The 21,809-nt window shown below is 47.7% G+C and overlaps 7 protein-coding genes across 8 annotated transcripts; all 7 read left to right on the top strand.

Moving 5' to 3' along the window:
• The first annotated feature begins 7 nt into the window (after window positions 1-7).
• On the top strand, window positions 8-5,990 carry LOC136185360 (uncharacterized). Its single transcript, XM_065972475.1, has 27 exons — window positions 8-286; window positions 345-395; window positions 448-597; window positions 668-760; window positions 820-900; window positions 959-1,013; window positions 1,072-1,180; window positions 1,248-1,305; window positions 1,361-1,458; window positions 1,549-1,621; window positions 1,676-1,804; window positions 1,857-1,919; window positions 1,985-2,064; window positions 2,126-3,170; window positions 3,226-3,391; window positions 3,442-3,550; window positions 3,610-3,700; window positions 3,759-3,845; window positions 3,897-4,049; window positions 4,120-4,252; window positions 4,312-4,344; window positions 4,391-4,494; window positions 4,552-4,635; window positions 4,689-4,807; window positions 4,870-4,894; window positions 4,958-5,047; window positions 5,100-5,990. Exons 1-27 carry the CDS (start codon window positions 29-31, stop codon window positions 5,874-5,876), a joined length of 4,314 nt encoding a protein of 1,437 aa, XP_065828547.1. The 5' UTR covers window positions 8-28; the 3' UTR covers window positions 5,877-5,990.
• On the top strand, window positions 5,977-11,376 carry LOC136185361 (striatin-interacting protein 1 homolog). 2 transcript variants are annotated; one of them, XM_065972476.1, is made up of 26 exons: window positions 5,977-6,162; window positions 6,218-6,290; window positions 6,352-6,426; window positions 6,481-6,603; window positions 6,654-6,697; window positions 6,745-6,821; window positions 6,873-6,941; window positions 6,989-7,095; window positions 7,158-7,285; window positions 7,342-7,829; window positions 7,888-7,951; window positions 8,009-8,083; window positions 8,139-8,210; window positions 8,268-8,408; window positions 8,457-8,531; window positions 8,582-8,682; window positions 8,732-8,798; window positions 8,860-8,964; window positions 9,025-9,108; window positions 9,169-9,289; window positions 9,342-9,785; window positions 9,833-10,173; window positions 10,314-10,727; window positions 10,778-10,937; window positions 10,988-11,142; window positions 11,193-11,376. In XM_065972476.1, exons 1-21 carry the CDS (start codon window positions 5,977-5,979, stop codon window positions 9,647-9,649), a joined length of 2,583 nt encoding a protein of 860 aa, XP_065828548.1. In that variant the 3' UTR covers window positions 9,650-9,785; window positions 9,833-10,173; window positions 10,314-10,727; window positions 10,778-10,937; window positions 10,988-11,142; window positions 11,193-11,376. The 2 variants fall into 2 exon arrangements, with proteins under 2 accessions (XP_065828548.1, XP_065828549.1); XM_065972477.1 differs by having other exon boundaries at window positions 10,254-10,727.
• On the top strand, window positions 9,768-11,301 carry LOC136184504 (uncharacterized). The gene is made up of 6 exons (XM_065971409.1): window positions 9,768-9,785; window positions 9,833-10,173; window positions 10,314-10,727; window positions 10,874-10,937; window positions 10,988-11,142; window positions 11,193-11,301. Exons 1-6 carry the CDS (start codon window positions 9,768-9,770, stop codon window positions 11,299-11,301), a joined length of 1,101 nt encoding a protein of 366 aa, XP_065827481.1.
• Window positions 11,377-11,457: 81 nt separating the features above from the next.
• On the top strand, window positions 11,458-13,213 carry LOC136185363 (crt homolog 2-like). Its single transcript, XM_065972479.1, has 6 exons — window positions 11,458-11,587; window positions 11,633-11,994; window positions 12,079-12,483; window positions 12,532-12,691; window positions 12,743-12,897; window positions 12,950-13,213. The coding sequence occupies exons 1-6, from the start codon at window positions 11,534-11,536 to the stop codon at window positions 13,065-13,067; spliced, it is 1,254 nt and encodes a 417-aa protein (XP_065828551.1). The 5' UTR covers window positions 11,458-11,533; the 3' UTR covers window positions 13,068-13,213.
• Window positions 13,127-14,617, top strand: LOC136184503 (striatin-interacting protein 1 homolog). The gene is given in 10 exon segments (XM_065971408.1): window positions 13,127-13,195; window positions 13,268-13,369; window positions 13,434-13,508; window positions 13,566-13,666; window positions 13,716-13,782; window positions 13,840-13,944; window positions 14,006-14,089; window positions 14,148-14,244; window positions 14,247-14,267; window positions 14,318-14,617. Coding segments are annotated over 10 exon segments (1,008 nt in total). The 3' UTR covers window positions 14,605-14,617.
• A 48-nt stretch (window positions 14,618-14,665) lies between these two features.
• LOC136185362 (crt homolog 3-like) lies at window positions 14,666-16,406 on the top strand. The gene is made up of 6 exons (XM_065972478.1): window positions 14,666-14,785; window positions 14,841-15,202; window positions 15,262-15,726; window positions 15,775-15,934; window positions 15,985-16,139; window positions 16,192-16,406. Exons 1-6 carry the CDS (start codon window positions 14,717-14,719, stop codon window positions 16,307-16,309), a joined length of 1,329 nt encoding a protein of 442 aa, XP_065828550.1. The 5' UTR covers window positions 14,666-14,716; the 3' UTR covers window positions 16,310-16,406.
• A 137-nt stretch (window positions 16,407-16,543) lies between these two features.
• Window positions 16,544-21,639, top strand: LOC136184296 (cilia- and flagella-associated protein 337-like). Its single transcript, XM_065971168.1, is given in 27 exon segments — window positions 16,544-16,623; window positions 16,705-16,810; window positions 16,870-16,950; window positions 17,001-17,054; window positions 17,110-17,210; window positions 17,263-17,332; window positions 17,388-17,447; window positions 17,500-17,602; window positions 17,667-17,754; window positions 17,839-18,026; window positions 18,076-18,186; window positions 18,247-18,349; window positions 18,405-18,469; window positions 18,525-18,589; window positions 18,646-18,729; window positions 18,783-18,858; window positions 18,907-18,968; window positions 19,024-19,188; window positions 19,249-19,344; window positions 19,393-19,511; window positions 19,563-19,965; window positions 19,968-20,112; window positions 20,164-20,292; window positions 20,393-20,544; window positions 20,599-21,081; window positions 21,137-21,335; window positions 21,395-21,639. Coding segments are annotated over 27 exon segments (3,546 nt in total). The 5' UTR covers window positions 16,544-16,579; the 3' UTR covers window positions 21,589-21,639.
• Window positions 21,640-21,809: the final 170 nt, after the last annotated feature.

Here is a 21,809-nt window from a genome sequence, read left to right as displayed (position 1 = left end):
TGGCCAAAAAAAGACACAGAGCACAGAGATGGCTAGTCCGGGCAGCGTGAGACAACGCCACGGCAGTAGGGCATCGTTGCAGAAACGAAGCCTCGATAGAAACGTGTCAAAATCAGACGAACAGCTCGATCGTATCCCGTCGCCGCCCGTCTCGCATCCAACGACAGGTCGATTTGCCAGCGTCCCCGGCCCGTCCGTCGCCGATTTCGTCGGCATTCTGCACGGCGACGGTCTCCTAACCGACGAAGAGGCCGAAACAGCAGCGGCAAACTTGGAACGCGTGCCCGTAAGGAGAGACGATGGAATCCTCTCCAGGATCTCCTTGACATCCTGTCGTTTCATAGGTCGAAATGAGAACAGATTCGATGCGGATAATACTCATGAACATGGTTAAGGTATAAAGAGAAAATAGCTCGATCGATCGCGAGATTTTGCTTCTACTTTTAGCACGGAAAGTTGACCGTAGCCGCCGTCGAACAGTACGCCGCTCAGTTTGAGATCGATTCGCAGTCGCGCAAGCAGCAGGCGGACGAAGTGTACAATTTCTCCGTGTACAAGTGGAACAAGATGAGAAACGCGCAGAGACGAATACTGCAAGTAAGTACACTATATAGAGGAGGGGAGGGGACATTCTTCGTATGTCCGGACCGTGTTTTTCTTTCTCTAGTTCGATTTTCAGTCGAGGACGATGTTGAACATGGCTCGCGGAACCATTCACAAAACTTTCAATTTTTCCGATATTGTTCGCTACGAAGGAGACGTACGTGAGAGCGGAGCTCGCGCGTTTCTCGGCGCGACTTTCAGTCTTTTTTTTTTCAGGAAGACGAACGATTTTACGTCTATTTCGCCAATCATCACGAATACGAATTGGAAGCCGATTCTATAGAGGAAAAGAATAAGGTGCCCGTTTTTTCTACGGATCGACCAAGTTGATCCATTGTGTGCAATTTTTTTTCAGATATTTAAAATTCTGAATAGAATAATTGACGCGAGCAATGCGGAATACGATAGCGGTGACCAGTCGAGAATATTTCACGAAAGATGAATTCTAAGATTTTTTCCCTTTGAAAGAGGGTGGTGACTTGTTCGGTACGGAAGACTCCTCGGAGCCGCCCGAAGTCATAAAGCAAGGTCAATTGGAGAAAAAGGGTCACAGCGTCGCATTCTTCACATGGGCTAAGTAAACGAAAAAGATCAACAAGCTTGGGCATACTGTACGTATTTATTTTTTTCTTTGCGATCCAAAGGCGCTGGGTCAAAATCTCCAACGGCGAATTATCCTATTTTAAAATGGATGACGTCATGGTAACGATACGTCGCCCACCGCGGTGCTCGCGTGTAGACTCTCGATTCTGCCCAGAATCCGCTCAATAGCATTCAATTGGGACAAGGCTTTGCGACGGTGAAGAAAGAGGACGTCGGCGGATTCGTCGTCTCGACTTCGACAAAAGATTTCCAGTGAGTATTGTCTCTCCCGGAACGCGTTTTGTCCTTTCTCTTCCACTTCCGCGTCTCAGATCCTAATGCGCTTTGTATTTCCCCCCCAAGCTTCCGCATAGCGAATCCAAACAATCAGCGACCGATTAGTGCAGTGAGCCACGACCGAGACACTTGGATTGAGGTAGGGTAATCGATTTTTTTAGAGACTTTTGTTTTGTTTAATTTTCCGCTTCAGGCTCTCACAAATGCAGCGTCGTCGAAACGACGACCGGCTGCCCGCGTCTCGGGCGCCGTCGTTCCTGCGGCGACGACAGCAGAAGGATCGCAGTCGGGCACTATCGACATGATCAAACTGCTAAGAAAGGTATTGAACTTCGAATCATAGCCCTATCTAGTGCCCTAAACGAAAACAATAGGAACTGAAACAGCTTGCTCAGTCAATGACGCTAATGTACGGATCTAATACGGCCGCAGCTCCGGTAACGACAAATCGCGGTCTCACACGCAAAAAATATTTAAAAGAAACGTTTTCTTATGTTTGAAGTTGCGAAAGGTTCAACAGATGGCCAAGGCTATTGAAGACCAAGCGACGCGCCAAGTACCTCTTCAGCCAGTCACTCCCCAGTGCGCCAATTCGCGCAGAGCCGCGGTTTTCCTTCACCTCTTCTTCTTCTTCTTCTCATAGAACCGGAACGATGACGGTTCCGCTGTTAAAAGAATCCGGCTTCAAGTCGTTTCGAACGAAACTGAAACGCAAAGCGATGGCCGGCTTGGCCGCCATCCGACCGCTCACAGTGCACGACGCGTCGCCGCGCAAAGGGGCACAAATCTCCGCGCCCATGCCCGTCGTCGGTCCCGTGGCGAACGTCAATCAGCCGAGCGTCGTTTCGGCGACCGCCGCCCAAGCGCCGAGTCTAATTGCGCCGTCGCAAACGAATCTTGAAAAATCGATGTCGGCGAGCGCGTTGCCGTCGTCGCCGCCGCCGGTCGTGCCGACTCCGTACGTGCCGAAAAGTGCAAGCTCGTCAGTTCTGTCGTCGTTTTCGCCGCCGCCGCCGCCGACGACGACGACGGGTTCCGGACAGGTGAACGGTTTGTCGTCCGTTCCGGAAACGTCAATTGTTTCCAATCGCGACTCCGTCGTATCGGATGTATTCGAGACGGCGGAGAAAGCGACGAACGAAGTCGAATACGAAACAATAAAGGACGACACTGCAAAATTCGAGTCTAGCGAGGAGCCGGAGGCCACCTACACTGTTATCACAGACACGCCAGTGCAAGTAAAAGAGGAAGAGTCCGAATATGTGGAAGTCGGTACGACAGAGACCAAGGCGCTTCCTATCGTTTCCGTATCCGAGCCTGCGCCCGATGACAATAAAGGAGAAGAGAAAGAGCCGCCACCGCCGCCACTACCACCGCTTTCTCCGGAAGATTCGCCTCAACCGCCGCCTCCGCCACCGCCGCCACTACCGCCGTTTTCTCCGGAAGGTTCGCCTCAACCGCCGCCGCCGCCGCCGCCACCGCCATCCCCTCTGGGTGAAGGCATTCCACCGCCACCGCCGCCACCGCTGTCTCCTCTGGGCGAAGGGATGCCACCGCCGCCACCGCCGCCGCCCGGAGCGCCGGGCAGCTTTGGAGCGTTCAGGGTAATGAATTTGCCTCCGAAACGCGTCATCAATCCGGGACGAAAAATGAGGCCCCTTCACTGGTATAAAGTACCTAATATGATGGTAGGAACTTCTTCTTGTACGCAAGTGCGTGCGTGTAAAAGACTGACGACGTTAGGTGCCCAAATCGTTCTGGGTGAAAGCCAACGACAAGACGAACGAGCTCGATTCCGGCTTGCTCGAAGAGTTATTTTGCGTGGAAGAATCGACGGCGACGCCCGCTCCAGCGAAAAAAGCTTCGGCTCCAAAGAGTCTTCTCGATAGCCAGAGAGCGCAAAATCTGGGTCAGTACGATGTTGGCGCACTTCTGTAGTTAATCCTCCGCTTTCTGCAGGAATATTTCTGAGTGGATTCAAACTTTCCATCAATGAACTCGACGCGAGACTATACGAAGTCGACGAAGACCGAGGATTGCCTTTGGAACATGTTATAGCGTTGAAGAGGTAGGCAAGAAAAATCTCGCCGTTTTTAAATGCATTTTCATTTTTCATTTTTTTGACAGATTTCAGCCGGCGACGGAGGAAAAGGAAATGTATAAGAACTTCGAGGGCAACAAATCGCTTCTCAGTCACAGTGATCAATTCATGATGAAGGCGCGCTTAATTAAAAATTGTTTTCGCTGTATTTAACGTTGACTTTCGACATCTTCAGCTGTGCGATTTACCTAGTTTGTCTCTGCGTCTGGAATTGCTTCTGACTATCAGGGAATTTCCCGTTCAGTTCGAAGAACTGCTTCCCGTAAGACGTGCTCTTCGATTTTGCAATGTTCCTAAAATCTCAACTTTATAGTCGATCTCAACGGCTCTCGGCGCTTGCAATGAATTGGCGACGGACGCGAATTTCTGCGCGGTCTTAGAATACGCTCTGAGCATAGGAAACTATCTAAATGGCGGAACGGCGCGAGGATGCGCCTACGGCGTCAAGCTGAACTCTTTGCCAAAGGTACGGACAACAAACGAGACGTTGACAAACGGCATTGAACGAAAAGACTTCCTTATATATATATATGTAGTTGGCCGACACGCGAGCGCGAGGCAATCCGAAGTTTACGTTGATGCATTACTTGGTCAAGATCGTTCAGGAAAAGAATCCGACGGCTTTAGATTTTGTTAATAGCATGCCAAACGTGTCGAAATCCGCCGACTGTATGGTTCCCTTGATAATTCGTCTCGCACGCGTTGACTTTTGTTTGTGTTCTGTGTAGCTTCCGTAAAAGCTCTAGTTGCCGAAGTCGAAAGTGAGTTCAGATATCGATAATTGTTTTTTATTTAGTGTGTTTTTAGTCATGAAAAAGGATTTGAAGAGGATCGGTCGCAATGCCGATAACCTTCTGAAGAAGGAAGAAAGTCCGACGCCGCGCGACGTGACGTTTAATGCAGCTGTCAAGGTAAAAATGTTCGTATCGTAGGTTTTTGTGACGACATTCATTTTCTCGTGCCGATAGCGTTTTGTCAGGGGCTACGAAAAGGAAGCCCATGAGTTGAGTCGGCAAGGCGAGCAACTTCAGAAAGTCTATCGCGACGTTTTAGTACGAAAATTAGGTTATTTGACGTTTCTCCTTCCAAGTGCGATCCCTTTTAGCAAAAGTTCGGAGAACCGGACAATACCGCTTCGGAAGATCTGTTTACTAGCGTTCGAAATTTCATTGACTTGTTTAAGAAAGCAGTGAAAGATCAAACTGATTCGGCTCCTAAAAAGGCGTAAGTTTAATTAATTGTAAAGCTTGTGCATTAATAATCGAATTGTCGTTGCTCTTTTGCAGTAGCACGCCCCAGCCAAGCGATACGGTAGGTGATAGGCACGGTAACTATAGTACTTCGACACGCGTAATTGGCTTTTTTCTTTTACAGAAAAAACCATCAGTCGGTGTTGTTGATCAAGCGTCTTTGAATTTTCTTGCCCAGATTGCCGCCGCCGCCGCCGAAAAAACCCCACTCAAGGTCAGCGGTCAGTACCTTGGCGAGCGCATAGAATAATGCTGTCTAAAACTAGAAAACATCCGAAGAAGATTCACGCGGAAAGAACGACAACGCAGCAGCAGCGAAAACGAATCTGACATCGTCCGCAGCTCCCAAACCATCTTATCCTCCGATCCCGGCTCCCTTTTCGTCTCCTCCTTCTCGAGAAACTGACGGCATTTCTTTAGCGTCCGGCGAACCGGCGCCTCGACCCACCGTCCTGGGCAGTCCATCCAACAGTTCTCTATCATCGGTCGGCAGCGGCACTCGTGACGGCGGCGGCGGCGCTTTCAGTCCCGCCTCAACCGTCTCGCCAATCAAGGATGCAAACAGCGCTTTCCCGCCGTTAAGTCGGCGCCAGTCGAGCGGTGGCGCTGGTTCGCCGACGATGACGGCAATCAAGCGATACTCGCGTGGTACAATTAGTAGCACTCCGCCGCTTGCCCACAAAAATTTGGTGCAGAACGACGGGTCTCCCTTTCTGGCGCGATCGTTTACCGTGTCGGGTCCCGTTGAACTTCCGACGATGGAAGGTTTTATGGAGAAGATGAGCGGTGGCAAGAAGCGGGCGCCCAAGTGGGATAGCCGCTTTTTTGAATTGTGCGAAACCGGCTATTTGCACTACTACAGGAAAAAGGACTCCAAGTGCTTGGGGTCAGTTTATCTGCGCGGCTGCCCGATTTCCGTTGATCCTTCTGATCCGTGCGTCATTGTGCTTCAGTCCGAAGATCGCACGTGGTACTTTAGGGCTCAGTCGTCCGAAGAAGCAAGCGCATGGAAAAAGGCGTTGTCTTTTTACACAAACCGTTGACATTTTACCGACCACCCTCTCCCCCCCTCTCTCTGTATTCGTAGTTTTCTCTGCTAAGAATTTTCATTGTTATCATACTGTCTTATCTATTCGGATCAGGATGCACGCAGTACATATTTCGAAAATTCAAACGTTCCCGCCATTAGGCGAAGTTACTACGCAGAGGCGCCACCCCGGATACTCAAACATTTTTCGCATGGCTAGTGCCGACGGAACCGACTTACGGAGACCTGCGGCATTCTCCAGGATCAAAGAAATTATACGCCGACAGAGAAAAGACGGCGATGTACGTTGTTGTCGATTTGTGGGGTCTCCACTTGGGATACAGTTCGTTTTTTCAGCAATTTCTTCTCGACGAACCTGATCTCGATTTCACGTATGCCGACTCGGACAGTTACCTCAACGAATTGGCCGGTGAGAGTGGAGAACAGGCAACGCATCGACGTCTAGGCCTACAAGCTTTTGTCTCTCGTAGAACTTTACAGCTACAGCGAAAAGGCCGATTTCCAGTCGAATTTCCGCTCTTTTGAAAGCGATTTTGGACAGCAAGGTTCAAAGTTAGGTGTACCAAGATGGAATGCCCACATACGGAGACGCTGTTTAGGGCTAGCGGTCACAGATCCGCTATGGAAACAGAAATATGTCCAATCTCTCCTCAATCGGCTCGAATTGTCCGATCGCGGTCAGAGAATGAACGTGGCGCGAGCACTGCTTTATGTTATGCAGGGTAAAATAGACATGGGCTCAACTAATGTTTTTTTTTAATCTTCTGTTTAGGAGCCTTTGATTTTGCCACTTCGATTGAAGAATTGCGTCAAAATGTATGATTTCTCCTTGTTGACTCCACACATCTATAACAGATATCTAGGCAAGGGAATTTTGCTCTCTTGTGTGTGCTAATGGTGGATATCCTCTTCTTGTTCAAATGCTAATAACAGAGGCGCAGTTAGTCCATTGTACAGTTTAATAATCTCTTTTCATATGTCTAATCTGCAGAGACGTGGATGCTATTAGTGCAGCTGCTAGAAAGCCATCCGTCTGTTTGGCGGACAACATAAACATGAGGTAGATGGTAAACTAATTCAACTTCTGAGAAAATAACCCGTGTCCAGAATCTGCGTCAATCTGCTCTATCACCTCATTGAGACTATGCGATGGTGTGACGGTGAGATGACCGCAAAGGAGAAAGAGTTGCGAGAAGACTTTAAGACAGAACTTGGTAGGGAACGCGAAAGATTTGTATATGTGTGTGTGTGAAAAGCGGCCGCTTTGTCGTGGCAGGTGAACCCGTTTGCGGAAACTACAGTCTGGCCTTGATTCTGTTTGATATGGTATTGACATTTTCCAATGGTACCATACCTCACTTTCCCATCAAGAAACTCTTGCTTCTTCTGTGGAAGACTATCTTGGTACGAGGAAAAGATCTCGTTCCTTTTTATTTATTATGTTGTACTATTTCCAATAGGTTTCTTTGGGCGGTTTCGACGAACTGGTGCAGAAGAAAGCGGACGCGAGACGCGAAGCCGGTCTTCCGGAAGCGCCGCCGTTTAAAATACAGCGTCCGAAGCCTCGGATAGACAAGAACGAATACGGCGACGGCGGCGGCGGCGACGAACCACAGAGCGACAGTTGCCCCAGCAGCAGCGAGGACGAGGGGGAGGACGATAGCAGCAACTACAGCAGCGAAGCGGAGGAAGTAAAACGACTGATTGGAGATGCTTTGGAAGACGCGATCGGGGGGTCGAAGGAGAAAGAGGAGAAGGGGCCGTCGAGAGATGAGAGGGTCGTCAGTTCGAGAACTCGGCGAATTCGAGAGTCGGGTACGCTGGAGGATTTGCGCGTTGCAAAGCAGAGAGATCAGGCGGTGATGGTTCCGCCCAAAGTGAGGCAGAAGGAGTTGGGCACGTTCGTCAAGTTGACTCGGGGCAAATTTGTTGGACTGGATTTGGGAGAGTAAGGGAAAAAAAAGGGTACCGTAGTGGATTAGTTTATGAAAAATGTATGCGTCTAGTGATGATGCAACGTTAGCCGGCCTTCCAGAACCGATCCACGAATCCGTTTCCGTGTTACATTCAGTACGTTTTAGTACTCGTTTTAGTAGTAGGATGATTATGATGAGACGATTTATTTAGCATTTATACGTATCGCTCGGAGACCATCAAATAAAGGAGGAAGAGGAAGCTGCATCAAAGGGATTTCTTCAACAGGTAACGTTAGTCTATTTAGTGACAGACAACTCTTTGCACCGTCTTCTCGTTCTAGCACAAAGAGAGACCGTCTAATCCAGTGGAAGATCTCTATCGAGCTTTACTGCCAAGCTTACCTCAATACATGGCAAGTCTCTTGTTTCTAATTGTGCTGGCTGCTAATGTTGAAGGGCTCTTTCTTCAGATTGCTTTGTTAAAGATATTGCTTGCTGCAGCGAAATCCAAGACGGATTCGATTAACATCTTAGTTGACGTCACGCCTGAAGACGTGCCTACGTCCGTCTTGCAGACAATGCAACTGGGAATCGACGTCAACAGACACAAGGTAATTCGCTAAGCGCCTTTCTACGCAGTTTCACGTTTCTTCTCACAGGAAATCATGATGAAGGCGATTACCGCACTGCTTCTTCTGCTCTTGAAGCACTTTAAAGTGAATCACGTTTACCAGGTATATACATTGTGTTGCGAAGTAGACTGTGGAATGATCGATCGTTCTAGTTTGAATTTATGGGTCAGCATCTCGTCTTCGCTAACTGCATACCTCTCGTGCTGAAGCTGCTCAACCAGAATGTACCGATTTTTGTCGCAGCGCGAAATAAGTAAATAGCCTCCTCATTTCAATTAAAAAATACGATTTTTTCTGTGTAGTATTTCAGCTTTGGACTTTCCTCATTGCCTTTTGTGTCCGTCATCGGAAGTGACGGCTGAAGGACTGGTATGCCCTTTTAGAGAATACCTCAATCAATGTCCTGCCTAAAAGGGCTCGTACTTGCTAGGAAGCAGGCGACTCGCGAGACGTTTGCTGGAGAAATCTTTTCTCCTGCATCAACCTTCTAAGGATACTGCTAAAGCTGGTAAAATGGAAACATTCGAGGACGGTGGTAAGCTGAAGCGCGAGAACTGTGTCAGTGCGCATGGGGACTCGTTTTCTCTCCTGCTAGATGTTGGTTGTCTTCAAATCGGCTCCCATCTTGAAACGGGCTCTCAAAGTACGTCATCATCTCATGCAATTCTATATATTGAAAGTAATGTGTCGTCTATGGGGGGTAAAAAATGCTCGAAAGCGATTTTTATTTTCTACTTAGCTTCTCAAGACGCAGGTGACGTTTTTAGGTCGCGGTTGGCGACGTGGAAATATGCGCATACTGTCGGCTATATATCAACGAGTCCGACATCGAATTCACGACGATTGGGCATTTGGAAGCGGTTTGCCTCGTCCAATCTTTTTACGCCTAATTAACAGTCGATTGTTCTTTAGACATGGAAGCTCGACCGTGGGACTTTCAGTCGGCTGAGTATTCCCTGCGCGTTTGTGTTGCGCAATTCAACAATCGTCACTATGCTCCCAACCCGCCCGTTGAAGAGAAAGTCGTCAATTTGGACTTTTCCAACACTGACGTGATGAGCGACGAAGCCTATCAGCCAGTAGATTACAACGTTTTGAACGTGCTCGCTCAGGACGTTCCTCTCAGCGAGGAATTCAAGGAGAACTACGAAGAGTGGCTCGAGAGGGAAGTGTTTGACGCGAAAATTAATTGGGACGAATTGTGCGGTACAGTAGAATAATAGAATAAACAGGTTCCGAGTCTTTGAAACCGTTGAACAAAAAAGAGAGTTGTGTTATTTAGAGTCAAGTTCCCGTATGTGGTAACTTTCTCCGGCGATGAAAGCGACCTTCGCCATAATGGCCGTCGTTGGCCAGGTTTGTCATAGAGTCGAATATCTCATATTGATCATTTCTCTCATCAGGTGGGCCAGAACGTCGTTCTTCCGCTCTGGCTCTCTGCTTATCCGCTCACAGAAGTCTCCGTCGACGGCTACTTTGTTTTCTCCTTCTCCAGTTTTGCTTTCGTTGTCATATTTGGCGTCTGGACGCTCGTACTCGCTATCATCTCGTCGTTCCAGTCAGCGGGAAAGAAAATGATCTCGTTGACTGAGTACACCTTTCCCCAGTTTGAGCTCTTCAAGATCGGATTTTGCGACGCGCTCAACGGTATCATGGTCATCTTCGCCGCGTCGCCCGAGCGAACGAGTGCCCTACTCCAAACGATATTAGGAAATTTCATGATACCGCTTACAGTTGCACTCCGGTACAGTAATGCATTTGAACGACCTCTCTCTTTTGACCTGACTTTGAGTTTAATCCTCCTAATTAATTAACCGTGCTTAGGACTAAGAGAGGGTGGAGGCTCAAATGAGGAACTACTTAATTAATAATACACTGGTGCAGGCTTCTCGTTCTGAAAAGAAGGCCAAGCTTGTTTCAATTCCTCGCAGCCACTGTTGTCTTTTTTGCAATTTTCCTCTGTCTCATTCCCACGTTTGGCAAAATGGATCCGCCTCAAGCGTGCGCATACAGCAATTTCAGCACTAACAGCAGCACAGGAGGTGGTGGGGAGTCACTTGCCGGTCGCATCTTGTGGCCCATGTGCTTCATGTTTGGCTTTGTTCCGGCGGCGCTGATGAATGTCCTTGAAGAGCGCAGTCTCCAGCGACGACATGGCGTCCAACGTGGTCAAATCAATCTCATCTTTTTTCTTTTCTGCACCTCATGCTATCAGTTTCTCACCGGTATTGCGTTCTTCTGGACCGATATTATACCTGGGTTTGGAATGTCAAATGATCTCAAGAATTTTGGAGAAAAGTCAGCGCTGCTTGTTCTAATTAACAATAATTGAAGTGCACTTGATTTAGTTATCGTTTTGGACTATCTTGCTTTTTTGGCGGAGACGGCTGCGGACGTACAACGGGCGGCAGAGGAACGCTCTTTATTTTCTTTTATGTCTTCAGTTACCTTGGCAGTGGCTTTCTCCTTCGCTACACTGATGGAGCCATCTTTCTAGCTGTAGTCGTAGTATGATTATAATAGTATATACGGAATTTTTATTAAAGGTTTTTCTTTAGTCTATGGTTACTCCTTTAGGATTCTTGTTTTGGACGTTATTTCAACAGCCTCCTTGTCGGTTTACTTTTCATCCTCGTGCAAATAAGAGCACTTGGTTTAGCCTTGGTGGAATTGTGGTTATGCTTGCCAGCCTTCTTCTCTACAATTTGCGGAAGTACTTTGTGTTTACTCTAAATATAATTCTTATTTTTTCGTTTTGCGCAGGACTATAAAGTCTCCGGAAACGGATCAGCTTCTTGGAAAAGGATCAGGAGGGGAGCACAAGGGATTCTCCGTCAACCCAAATCACACCAGCGATTTAGGCCAGTACTAGACTCATTTTGTAATGGCTGTTGAATAACTACGTTTTATTACTTGCTGCACTGAGCTACATGCCGAATTAATTTTTCTTGCGATTTTGCAGCCTTTGTCACGAGTTGACGTCATGCGGCAGCCTCGAGTCCCCGTGACGTCTGCAATATGACGTAAGAGTGTTGCGTTATGATACCGTAATTCACAAGTCACGAGTCGGGGGACAGCTGACACAAGTTTGCGCGATTACAGCCATGGAAGGAGCGCTCCTCAGTACGCTCTTCGCTATATTGGCCGTCGGCGGCCAGGTTCGTCATAGAGTCGAATCCGTTTGATCATCGCTTTTCTCTCAGGTGGGTCAGAACGTCGTTCTGCCGCTCTGGCTCTCCGCTTATCCGACGCTCAACGACTCGACAACGCACAAAGAAGTCTCCGTCGACGGCTACTTCGTTCTCACCTTTGCCAGTTTCTCTTTCGTCGTCATATTTGGCGTCATCACGCTCGTGCTTGTTATCTGGTCGTCGTTCCAGTCGGCGAACGAGAAGGTGATCTCGTCGACCGATTACACTTTTCCCCAGCTCGAGCTCTTCTGGATCGGCTTTTGCGACGCGCTCAACGGTATCATGGTCGTCTTTGCGGCGTCGCCGGAGCGAACGAGCGCCTTACTCCAAACCATACTGGCAAATTTCATGATACCGCTCACAATAGGCCTTCGGTACTTCACTAATTCGCTAGCCACGCCTACCTGTCTAAAGGGCGTGTACATATACATGAATATATGTATGTATGTCTTGTGCAGGTTATTAGTTCTGAAAAAAAAACCAAACTTGTTTCAATTCCTCACAGCCACCATTGTCTTTCTGGCAATTTTCTTCTGTCTCATTCCCACGTTTGGCAACATGGATCTGCCTCAAGAGTGTGACAGCAGCAACAGCAGCAACAGCACAGGAGGTAGTGAGTCGCTTGCCGGTCGCATCTTGTGGCCGTTGTGCTTCATGTTCGGCTTTGTTCCGGCGGCGCTGATGAATGTTCTTGAAGAACGCAGTCTTCAGCGACGACATGGAGTTCGACATGGTCAAATCAATCTCTTCTTTTTTCTTTTCTGCACGTCGTGCTATCAGCTTCTCACCGGTCTCGCGCTCTTCTGGGCCGATATTATACCCGGGTTTGGAATGTCAAAGGGTATCAAGAATTTCGGAGAAAAGTCAGTGGCTGCTCGTTTGTATCGAAAATAATTGAAGTGGGGGTTTAGTTATCATTTTGGGTTATCTTGCTTCTTCGGTGGAGACAGCTGCGGTAGTGAAACGGGCGTTAGAGGGTTCCTCTTCATTTTCTTTTATGTCATCAGTTACATTGGCAGTGGCCTCCTCCTTCGCTACAGTGATGGAGCCACGTTTTTAGCTGTAGTCGTAGTATGGCATAATAAAAATAGAATGTATTGTTTTTTAATTTTTTTTCTTTAGTCTTTGGTCACGCCTTTGGGATTTTTGTTTTGGACGTTATTTCAACAGCCTCCTTGTCCGTTCTCTTTCCATCCCAATGCAAATAAGAGTACCTGGTTTAGTCTCGGTGGAATTGTGGTGATGGTACCATGTGTTCTTCTCTACAACTTGCAAAAGTACTTCAGTATTCCCACTTAAATATCTCGTTTTTTCACCAAGTTTTTGCAGGGCTAAGAAGTCTCCGGAAACGGATAAGCTTCTTGGAGACGGTTCAGGAAATAGCTCAGAGGAGTACAAGGGATTCTCCGTCAACCCGAATTACGTTAGCGGTTCGGGCCAGCACTAGTAATTGTTTTTTTGTAACAGCATATTTTCTTGCTTTGCCTTCTTTTGCTGTTTTTCTGCATGAGCTACATACATCTGGGATACGAATCCTCGCGTCTACGCAGCTACTGCTGCTCCTACTTCAATAAAGTTCCTTAAGAAATTTTAGTAGTATTTTTTGTGGTCTCCCGCTCTTGCAATCCGGGTGCTCGAAGTCGGTAGAGCACGTTGCTTTCTTGTTCCGCGATCTGGCGCTGCGCTGGAAACTTTGCGACAGTCAATGCAGGCGTATGCACCGTTTTCGTCAGCAAAACTGCACGGAAAGTGAGTCGAGGAGCTCGGAGCCGTCAACAGACACAAAGTATTCGCTAAGCGCCTTTCTACGCAGTTTCACGTTTCTTCTCATGATGAAGGCGATTACCGCACTGCTTCTTCTGCTCTTGAAGTGAATCACGTTTACCAGGTATATACATTGTGTTGCGACGTAGACTGGTGCCTTTTGAATGATTAATCGTTCTAGTTTGAATTTATGGGTCAGCATCTCGTCTTCGCCAACTGCATACCTCTCGTGCTGAAGCTGCTCAACCAGAATATACCGATTTTTGTCGCAGCGCGAAATAAGTAAATAGCCTCCTCATTTCAATTAAAAAATACGATTTTTTCTGTGTAGTATTTCAGCTTTGGACTTTCCTCATTGCCTTTTGTGTCCGTCATCGGAAGTGACGGCCGAAGGACTGGTATGCCCTTTTAGAGAATATTTCAATGTCCTGCCTAAAAGGGCTCGTACTTGCTAGGAGGCAGGCGATTCGCGAGACGTTTGCTGGAGAAATCTTTTCTCCTGCATCAACCTTCTAAGGATATTGCTAAAGCTGGTGAAATGGAAACATTCGAGGACGGTGGTAAGCTGAAGCGCGAGAACTGTGCTAGTGCGCATGGGACTCGTTTTCTCTCCTGGCTTAGATGTTGGTTGTCTTCAAATCGGCTCCCATCTTGAAACGGGCTCTCAAAGTACGTCATCATCTCATGCAATTCTATATATTGAAAGTAATGTGTTGTCTATGAGGGGCAAAATGCGTGAAAGCGATTTTTATTTTCTACTTAGCTTCTCAAGACGCAGGTGACGTTTTTGGGTGACGTTTTTGGGTTTTGGCGACGCGGAAATATGCGCATACTATCGGCTATATATCAACGAGTGCGACATCCGATTGGGCATTTGGAAGCGGTTTGCCTCGTCCAATGTTCTTACGCCTTTATCAATCGATTGCTCTTTAGACATGGAAGCTCGACCGTGGGACTTTCAGTCAGCTGAGTATTCCCTGCGCGTTTGTGTTGCGCAATTCAACAATCGTCACTATGCTCCGAGCCCGCCTGTTGAAGAGAAAGTCGTCAATTTGGACTTTTCAAATACTGACGTGATGGTAGACTACAACGTTTTGAACGTACTCGCTCAGGACGTTCCTCTCAGCGAGGAATTCAAGGAGAACTACGAAGAGTGGCTCGAGAGAGAAGTGTTTGACGCGAAAATTAATTGGGACGAATTGTGCGGTACAGTAGAATAAAGTGTAAGTGTAAGAGCCCGTGACGTCAGGGCTATGACGTACAGAGTGTTGCGATGTATCCTGCAAGCAAGTCACGAGTTAGAAACGTCAGGGGGGACTCATTGGAACAGACATGGAAGGACTCTTGTATAATTCTCTCCTGTGTACGATCATCGCCGCCCTGATGGCCGTCGTCGGCCAGGTTCGTCGAATGTCCGTTTACTAGATCGATCGTCGCTTTTTCTCTCGATCGTCAGGTGGGCGAGAACGTTTCCCTGCCGCTCTGGCTCTCCGCCTATCCGACGCTCAACGACTCGACAACGCACACAGAAGTCTCCGTTGACGGCTACTTCGTTCTCACCTTTGCCAGTTTCTCTTTCGTCGTCATATTTGGCGTCATCACGCTCGTGCTTGTTGTCTGGTCGACGTTCCAGTCGGCGGGCGAGAAATGGATCTCGTCGACCGATTACACGTTTCCTCAGCTCGAGCTCTTCTGGATCGGCTTTTGCGACGCGCTCAACGGTATCATGGTCGTTTTTGCGGCGTCGCCGGAGCGAACGAGCGCCTTACTCCAAACCATACTGGGAAATTTCATGATACCGCTCACAATCATCCTTCGGTAATTCGCTAGCCACGCCTAACTGTCTAATAAATCACATACACATGTGTCTCGTGCAGGTTTGTACTTCTGAAGAAAAAACCAAACTTGTTTCAATTCCTCACGGCCCTTGCTGTCTTTGGGGCAATTTTCTTCTGTCTCATTCCCACGTTTGGCAACATGGATCCGTCTCAAGTGTGCGCACACAGCAACAACAACAACAACAGCAACAACAACAACAGCAACAACAGCAACAGCAACAACAGCAACAGCAACAGCACCACAGGAAGTGGCGGGGAGTCGCTTGCCGGTCGCATCTTGTGGCCCTTATGCTTTATGTTTGGCTTTGTTCCGGCGGCGCTGATGAATGTCCTTGAAGAGCGCAGTCTCCAGCGACGGCACGGAGTTCGACGCGGTCAAATCAACCTCTTCTTTTTTCTTTTCTGCACTTCGTGCTATCAGCTTCTCACCGGTCTCGCGCTCTTCTGGGCCGATATTATACCAGGGTTTGGAATGTCAACGAGTATGAAGAATTTTGGAGAAAAGTCAGTGCTGCTTGTTTGTATAAAAAAATAATTGAAGTGGGGGTTTAGTTATCATTTTGGGTTATCTTGCTTCTTCGGTGGAGACGGTTGCGGTAGTGGAACGGGCGTTAGAGGGTTCCTCTTCATTTTCTTTTATGCCGTCAGTTACATTGGCGGCGGCCTTCTCCTTCGCTACAGTGATGGAGCCACGTTTTTAGCCGTAGTCTCAGTATGGTATAATAGAAATTCAATATACGGTTTTTCAAATTTTGTCTCTAGGCCATGGTTACGCCTTTGGGATTTTTGTTTTGGACGTTATTTCAACAGCCTCCTTGTCAGTTTTCTTTCTATCCGAATGCAAACAAGACGACCTGGTTTAGTCTCGGTGGAATTGTGGTGATGGTACCATGTGTTCTTCTCTACAACTTGCAAAAGTACTTCAGTTCGTCCTCTTAAAAATCTCGATTTTTACCCAAGTTTTTGCAGGGCTAAGAAGTCTCCGGAAACGGATAAGCTTCTTGGAAACGATTCAGGAAATAGCTCAGAGGAGTACAAGGGATTCTCCGTCAACCCGAATTACGTTAGCGGTTCGGGCCAGTACTAGTAATTGTTTTTTTTTGTAACAGCATATCTTCTTGCGTTGCCTTCTTTTGCCAATCTGTTTTTTTCTGCATGAGCTCTACATACATCTGAGATACGAATCCTCGCATCTACACAGCTACTGCTGCTCCTACTTCAATAAGGTTCTTAGGAAATTTTAGTAGTATTTTTTGTGGTCTCCCGCTCTTACAATCCGGGTGCTCGAAGTCGGTAGAGCACGCGTTGCTTTCTTGTTCCGCGATCTGGCGCTGCGCTGGAAACTTTGCGACAGTCAATGCAGGCGTCTGCACCGTTTTCGTCAGCAAAACTGCACGGAAAGTGAGTCGAGGAGCTCGGAGCCGTCCGATTACTTCCGTATCCAACGTCCACGCACGACGTAAACAAAACAATTACGCGTAGGCCCGCAACCGAGTCGGCGACGAAGACCAGCCCGAAGGGTCCCAAAGTCAAACTCGAAGAGCGACTTAGCCTTGTAGGGCTGGAGAGTCTGAAGAACGCGTTTCAGGTGGGCCGTTTTTCTGTAGAGGGCGCGCAGAATAGGTTTGAAGGTTTCGCTGACTTTAGAACGACGAATTTCTTGATTCGACTCAGTTCCATGCGGCCGTCACCCTTGCTTTGAATCTTGATTCAAATGACGAACAGGAGGTAATCCAAACTTGTGGGGAATTGGCAAGGCGGAAATGCTGGAATTCTAGGTATATGATCTGTTTGAAAAAATCGATTTGGCCAACGAGGGGAGAATAAATTGGGTGAGCCGTTTGCAAGGCAGTAGTACGTCATCGATGGCAATGCATTTACGTGCAGGATCAATTTTGCTCGCACATGCTCATGTGCTACTTTGAAAGGGAGGACAAAGTGAAAGCGACTCAAGTGCCCCACTGGAAGACCGTCAAAATCTTGCCAAAGTATCATTAGTACGTTACATTGACTCTCGATTCCAGACGGATTCCTCCTTAGTCATCACAAAGAGTCCATACAAGGCTTTGAACTTCAAAAGAATCCATCGCGTTACGTGACAGTCAGCAAGGCGAGGAACAAACGCTGCGTTGGACTGAAAACGCAAATTCAATATTTACCTTTAGGACGGTTGCGTATGTACGTGGACAGTCAACGCTAGGCCGGCGCTGAAGGAACCTGTCAGGGTAATCAATTAATGAATTTAAATTTTTTTAAAATTTACTATTATTTTTACAGATTCAGCTCGAGACGATTCGGAAACGAGACTTGTGGGTGACAGCGTTTAGCCTGATGCCAGCTCTCAACAAACTCTTTGTGACGCTGACAACAAAGGAACTACGTAAGGAGGAGGAGGAGGAGGCAGCAAATCCTTCTACGTTTATTCGTTTTTTGGGGGGAGCTAGTAATCTATGACGTGACTGCTCTACCCGAATTTGTCTGTCGCTATCGAGTGAGCGGAATGATTGCCACTCCGCTTTCCATGGATGCGTGGTACAGTATATATATATATACATGTATATATATATATATATATATGCGTCGAGTCTTAAAAAAAACCGAAAACGCTTTGTCAAGGTCGTGTGACGACGGATCCGACGAAGGGGCACTGATCTTTGGCGATGCCGACGGCAATGTCGTCGGCATCATGTTCAGTAAGATTTCGCTTCATTTTTTCGATCCGGTTTCAAAGTATAAAGCGGATGCGTCGTCGCCGTCGCCGCCGTCGCTAACGACGGCACCGTCGGCCGATAGGGAGTTTCAAGGTCGGGACCAGAATTGATGAATGTGTACATGTCACGGTTGTACTTTTAGTAGGCGGCTCTCCCAGTTGTGCTAACGTTAAACTAAAAGATCTCGAAGACGGGCATTATAAGAGTGTACGAATCGTCAAACATTCTCATCATTTGGGGTGGGTGCGAAGAGGTGAGAGATTTCGAAGAAGAGTCTCTGTCTCTACTGACTAGCGTGTTATGTTCTCTTTAGTGCGATACATTCCTAGCCTCGATGCGGTCATTTCGAGCGCCACGACGGACAAGAACTCGATTATTCTCGGCTACATTGAGAAGTCGAGCAGCGTTATGAGAACGTGCGAGAACTATACGGCGTATTTTCACTTGTGAAATCTGCATTTCTTTTTCAAGGATAATATTTTCAATTCAGCAAGGCATTTGCGACTTTGATTACAGCCGATCCATAAACATGATAGGTAACGTCGATTTTTTAACACCTAGTTATAGTAATCGAGCAAAAATGCCGTACAGTATCGGGAGGAGCGGACAGAATGATTAGACTTTGGAATCCCTACGTTACAGCAAAGCCAGTGGGGGTAAGAAATAACCGCTATACGGTGAGTGCATTATTTCTAATAGTACCGATTCTAAGATTATGGAAGGTCACACGACGGCTGTTGTGGCCGTTCATATTAGCACGCCGCGAGGTCAAATTTTCAGTATTTGTGCTCAAAAAGTTGGATCAATCCATCTTGTTTCATTCGCGTGAAACCGTTGATTGTTTGGCAGGTTTTTCGAGTGTGGGACATTAAGCTGCAGGTTTGCCTTCAAGTGTTGACCGGCTGTTTTCCTCGCGGTCCTTCGGGTATGAATGCGCAATCATTGAAGGCGTCGTAAAATCGATTTTCTCAAGTTTCTACTCGCATTTATTTCGACGAGACGAGAGAACGCCTATGGGCAGCGTTTAATAATCAAGTAGATAAAGCGGCGTAGTTGTGTCTTGCGTAATTTTTGTCTCGCGTACGTGTAGCTGTGCTTGATGGAAATCAAGCCCGACGCGCGGAATAGGGTTTTGACGCACGAACGCGCCGTCACCTGCATTGTTTTCAGTTCGAAATTGAACCAAGTAGTCACGGGGAGTGCCGAGTCGATGATCGGTATGTGGATGTTGGACACGGGGCAGAAAGTGAGAAAGGTACTCTCCATCCAGCGGTTTAATTGGAAAAGCAGAACTGCTTGACCTTGGTGCGCGTAGATTCCTCACGCTCACGGAGATGCCGAAATAATGTGCATGACAGTTAGTCAAAATCAGCGACGTTTCCTAACTGGAGCCTCGGACGGTCTTATAAAGGTACTACACTAGAAGCACTCTGCAATACATTCTATTCGTCTTCTTCAGATTTGGGACTTCAACACGGGCGTACTTCATTTGACGCTTCAAGCCTGTCAAGGGCTCGCTGTCGACATCAGCCAGATCGTCTGCATTAGTCAAGGCGTAGTGTCTGTCGGCTGGGAACGGTAAATGACGCGCGATAATATTCAAAACGACGCTAGAATCGTTTTTATTAGATCTCCGACGTTGTTTCGCGTTCAAGAGATGACGTCGTCGGCGAAAGATTCGAAGGCGAGCGAGTGGACGGGAGGCCAGGAGCACGTCGAGGACATCGTCACCGTTGCCTATTGCGCTCCGCATCACGTCGCGACGGCATCGCAAGACGGCGAAATCATCCTATGGAACATCTATTCGCAGCGGGTCGCTCGTCGACTCAACGCGCGCGCTCGCTTGCGGAGTCCCGATTCGGTTCAGCGCAGTCGAAAAGCGACGAACACGACTTCGATGCTTTCGTCGCTGCAATTGCAGGAGGCGAGAATGTCGTCGCAGCTCAGTAGCGAAATTGAAATGCAGGAAAGCACGATTTTTAATAAATTTAGGAAAATTGAGATTGAGGCTTTGTTTAGGTTGCGACCTCGTTTACCGTTCACAAATTGTTTTATCTGAACGAAAGGGCTAAGCATAAGAAGGCGGCTCAGTTGGTATCGTGCGGCAGCGGCAGTTGGGTTCGATTTTGGAACATTGACACGAGCCAGTGCATGGCCGAATTTGTTGCTCATCAATCAGGTACGTTAGTGCGAAGAGGCATCGTATGCAAGCCAATTTCTCGCCGCATAGTGGCTTTCATCGTGGCTGTAACTGCGGACGACGAAAATCGTTATCTAGCCACCGGTAGTCCGTCAGGTGAAATCAAAGTCTGGGATATACAGAACTATTGCACAAAGTCCAACGAGAATCGACCTCCAAGTAAGACTTTGAGCGAACGTACAGTGTAGTAGTGATTAGGTTGTTAGAGGTGCACCACGTCATTTTTTCCCTGCGTGTAGATAATATGGTTTGCTTGTAGTTTGCATATCTTCTTGGACGGTTCATACGGATTCAATCAACTCGTTGTTACTCCTTGAACGCAACAAGTCGCTTCTGGTCGTAAGCGCTTCGGCTGATTGCTGCTGTTCTGTATGGGACATCTATGGCACGCCAGTTGGAACGTTTGGCCAAGTACACGGACGTCAATTCCTCTTTTATGTATTTTAAATTATAAATGACGTGCAGGACGAGCACTGGAAAATCTCGTCGTCGCAGAAGGACAGCAGCGGCAGTGGAGATGCGGCAGAATCTCGCAAAGCGTCCGTTTCCCTTCAGCAGCGAGAAATGACGACGCGACAGGAGCAATCTTTAGAAAGAAATCGCAAGAGCAGTCAATTGACTATTGCCGACGGCGCGGAGGATCCGTTCGACGACGAGCGTGTTGCCACAGCAAGTCGCAAAAACAACAAAATCGAACAAAAGGAGGAAGAGGACGATGACGAGGAGGAGGAGGAGGAAGGAGGAAATGACGAGAAAGAGGAGACGTCCTTCTCCGTTTGGAGCAAGACATCATTGGGAATCACATACCAGACAGAACGCGCAAAAAAGCGCCCGCGGAAGCAGCCGCGAACTCTACCGCCTCTTCGTCTCGGAGGGAAGCCGGCTGATCCGCAGCAATATCCTGCTGGCCATCCCATTGTACTGGGGCCAGAGGCATCACCCTATCAGGCAGAAGAATAGACCTTTTCTGCGCAGTTGAGTTAGAAATTCTGTTTTTATTTAGAGGTTACAGTGGACGGATTGCTCGTCGTCGGACGGATTTCATGCACCCAGGAAGCCAGAAATGCTCACGAATCCGGATAAATATTTTGCAGATTCGTACGGGCCAGACGCGATCGGCAGCGTTCAGGCGGAACCCGAAATTCGACAGATGACGAAGAAGAAAACCGTACCAGTCAGCAAAGCCCATGTAGCATGGAAAGGTAAGCAAACCATACGTATATTTTAGCGAGGTCAAAAGGGGGAAAATTTTTTTGAGTAGATTTGCAGGCCCGTTTTGACGAGATTAGCCTCTTTCCCAAACACTTTTGGGAAATTAGTACGCGATCGCGCAATCGACGTCAAGGGATGTCCAAGACATTTGGGGGTCTGCTTCGTTCGCCCAGACGAGAAACAGGTTCGACGCGGAGGAGTCGATCAAACAAGAAAACCGTAACAATATCCGCCGAATTTTAAAAAATCGATTCATTTATTATTATTATTATTAAAATTACAGATAATGACGTAGTTTATTTCCCCTGTACACCGTCGCCTTTAGTGCCTTCTCCGCTTGTTTCTGGCTTTTTTAGTGCTTTCGTCTCACTTTCGAATGCCTTCGCTTCCTCTAAGAACGTCTTGCGAGCCGCTCTCAGCGTTTGCGCTATTCTCGGTACGAATCTGGGTGCTATAACGCGACC

Source organism: Oscarella lobularis, chromosome 3, assembly GCF_947507565.1.
Source record: "Oscarella lobularis chromosome 3, ooOscLobu1.1, whole genome shotgun sequence".
NCBI lineage: Eukaryota > Metazoa > Porifera > Homoscleromorpha > Homosclerophorida > Oscarellidae > Oscarella > Oscarella lobularis.
Note: the sequence above shows the minus strand (reverse complement) of the source record. Positions and strands in the feature narration are given on the sequence as shown.

Bases quoted from the DNA above. Each gene is read 5' to 3' on its own strand.
- LOC136185360 (XM_065972475.1), top strand. From the start codon at position 29: ATGGCTAGTCCGGGCAGCGTGAGACAACGCCACGGCAGTAGGGCATCG. The intron at 761-819 runs GTACGTGAGAGC...TTTTTTTTTCAG, and splicing joins TTGTTCGCTACGAAGGAGAC to GAAGACGAACGATTTTACGT. The intron at 1,459-1,548 runs GTGAGTATTGTC...TTCCCCCCCAAG, and splicing joins ACTTCGACAAAAGATTTCCA to CTTCCGCATAGCGAATCCAA.
- LOC136185363 (XM_065972479.1), top strand. From the start codon at position 11,534: ATGGAAGGAGCGCTCCTCAGTACGCTCTTCGCTATATTGGCCGTCGGC. The intron at 12,692-12,742 runs GTATGGCATAAT...TTTTTTCTTTAG, and splicing joins CGTTTTTAGCTGTAGTCGTA to TCTTTGGTCACGCCTTTGGG. The intron at 12,898-12,949 runs GTACTTCAGTAT...AAGTTTTTGCAG, and splicing joins CTTCTCTACAACTTGCAAAA to GGCTAAGAAGTCTCCGGAAA.
- LOC136184504 (XM_065971409.1), top strand. The intron at 10,938-10,987 runs GTATGATTATAA...GTTTTTCTTTAG, and splicing joins TCTTTCTAGCTGTAGTCGTA to TCTATGGTTACTCCTTTAGG. The intron at 11,143-11,192 runs GTACTTTGTGTT...CGTTTTGCGCAG, and splicing joins CTTCTCTACAATTTGCGGAA to GACTATAAAGTCTCCGGAAA.
- LOC136185362 (XM_065972478.1), top strand. From the start codon at position 14,717: ATGGAAGGACTCTTGTATAATTCTCTCCTGTGTACGATCATCGCCGCC. The intron at 15,935-15,984 runs GTATGGTATAAT...TTTTGTCTCTAG, and splicing joins CGTTTTTAGCCGTAGTCTCA to GCCATGGTTACGCCTTTGGG. The intron at 16,140-16,191 runs GTACTTCAGTTC...AAGTTTTTGCAG, and splicing joins CTTCTCTACAACTTGCAAAA to GGCTAAGAAGTCTCCGGAAA.
- LOC136185361 (XM_065972476.1), top strand. From the start codon at position 5,977: ATGCACGCAGTACATATTTCGAAAATTCAAACGTTCCCGCCATTAGGC. The intron at 8,532-8,581 runs GTATATACATTG...CGATCGTTCTAG, and splicing joins AAGTGAATCACGTTTACCAG to TTTGAATTTATGGGTCAGCA. The intron at 9,290-9,341 runs GTTTGCCTCGTC...ATTGTTCTTTAG, and splicing joins CGATTGGGCATTTGGAAGCG to ACATGGAAGCTCGACCGTGG.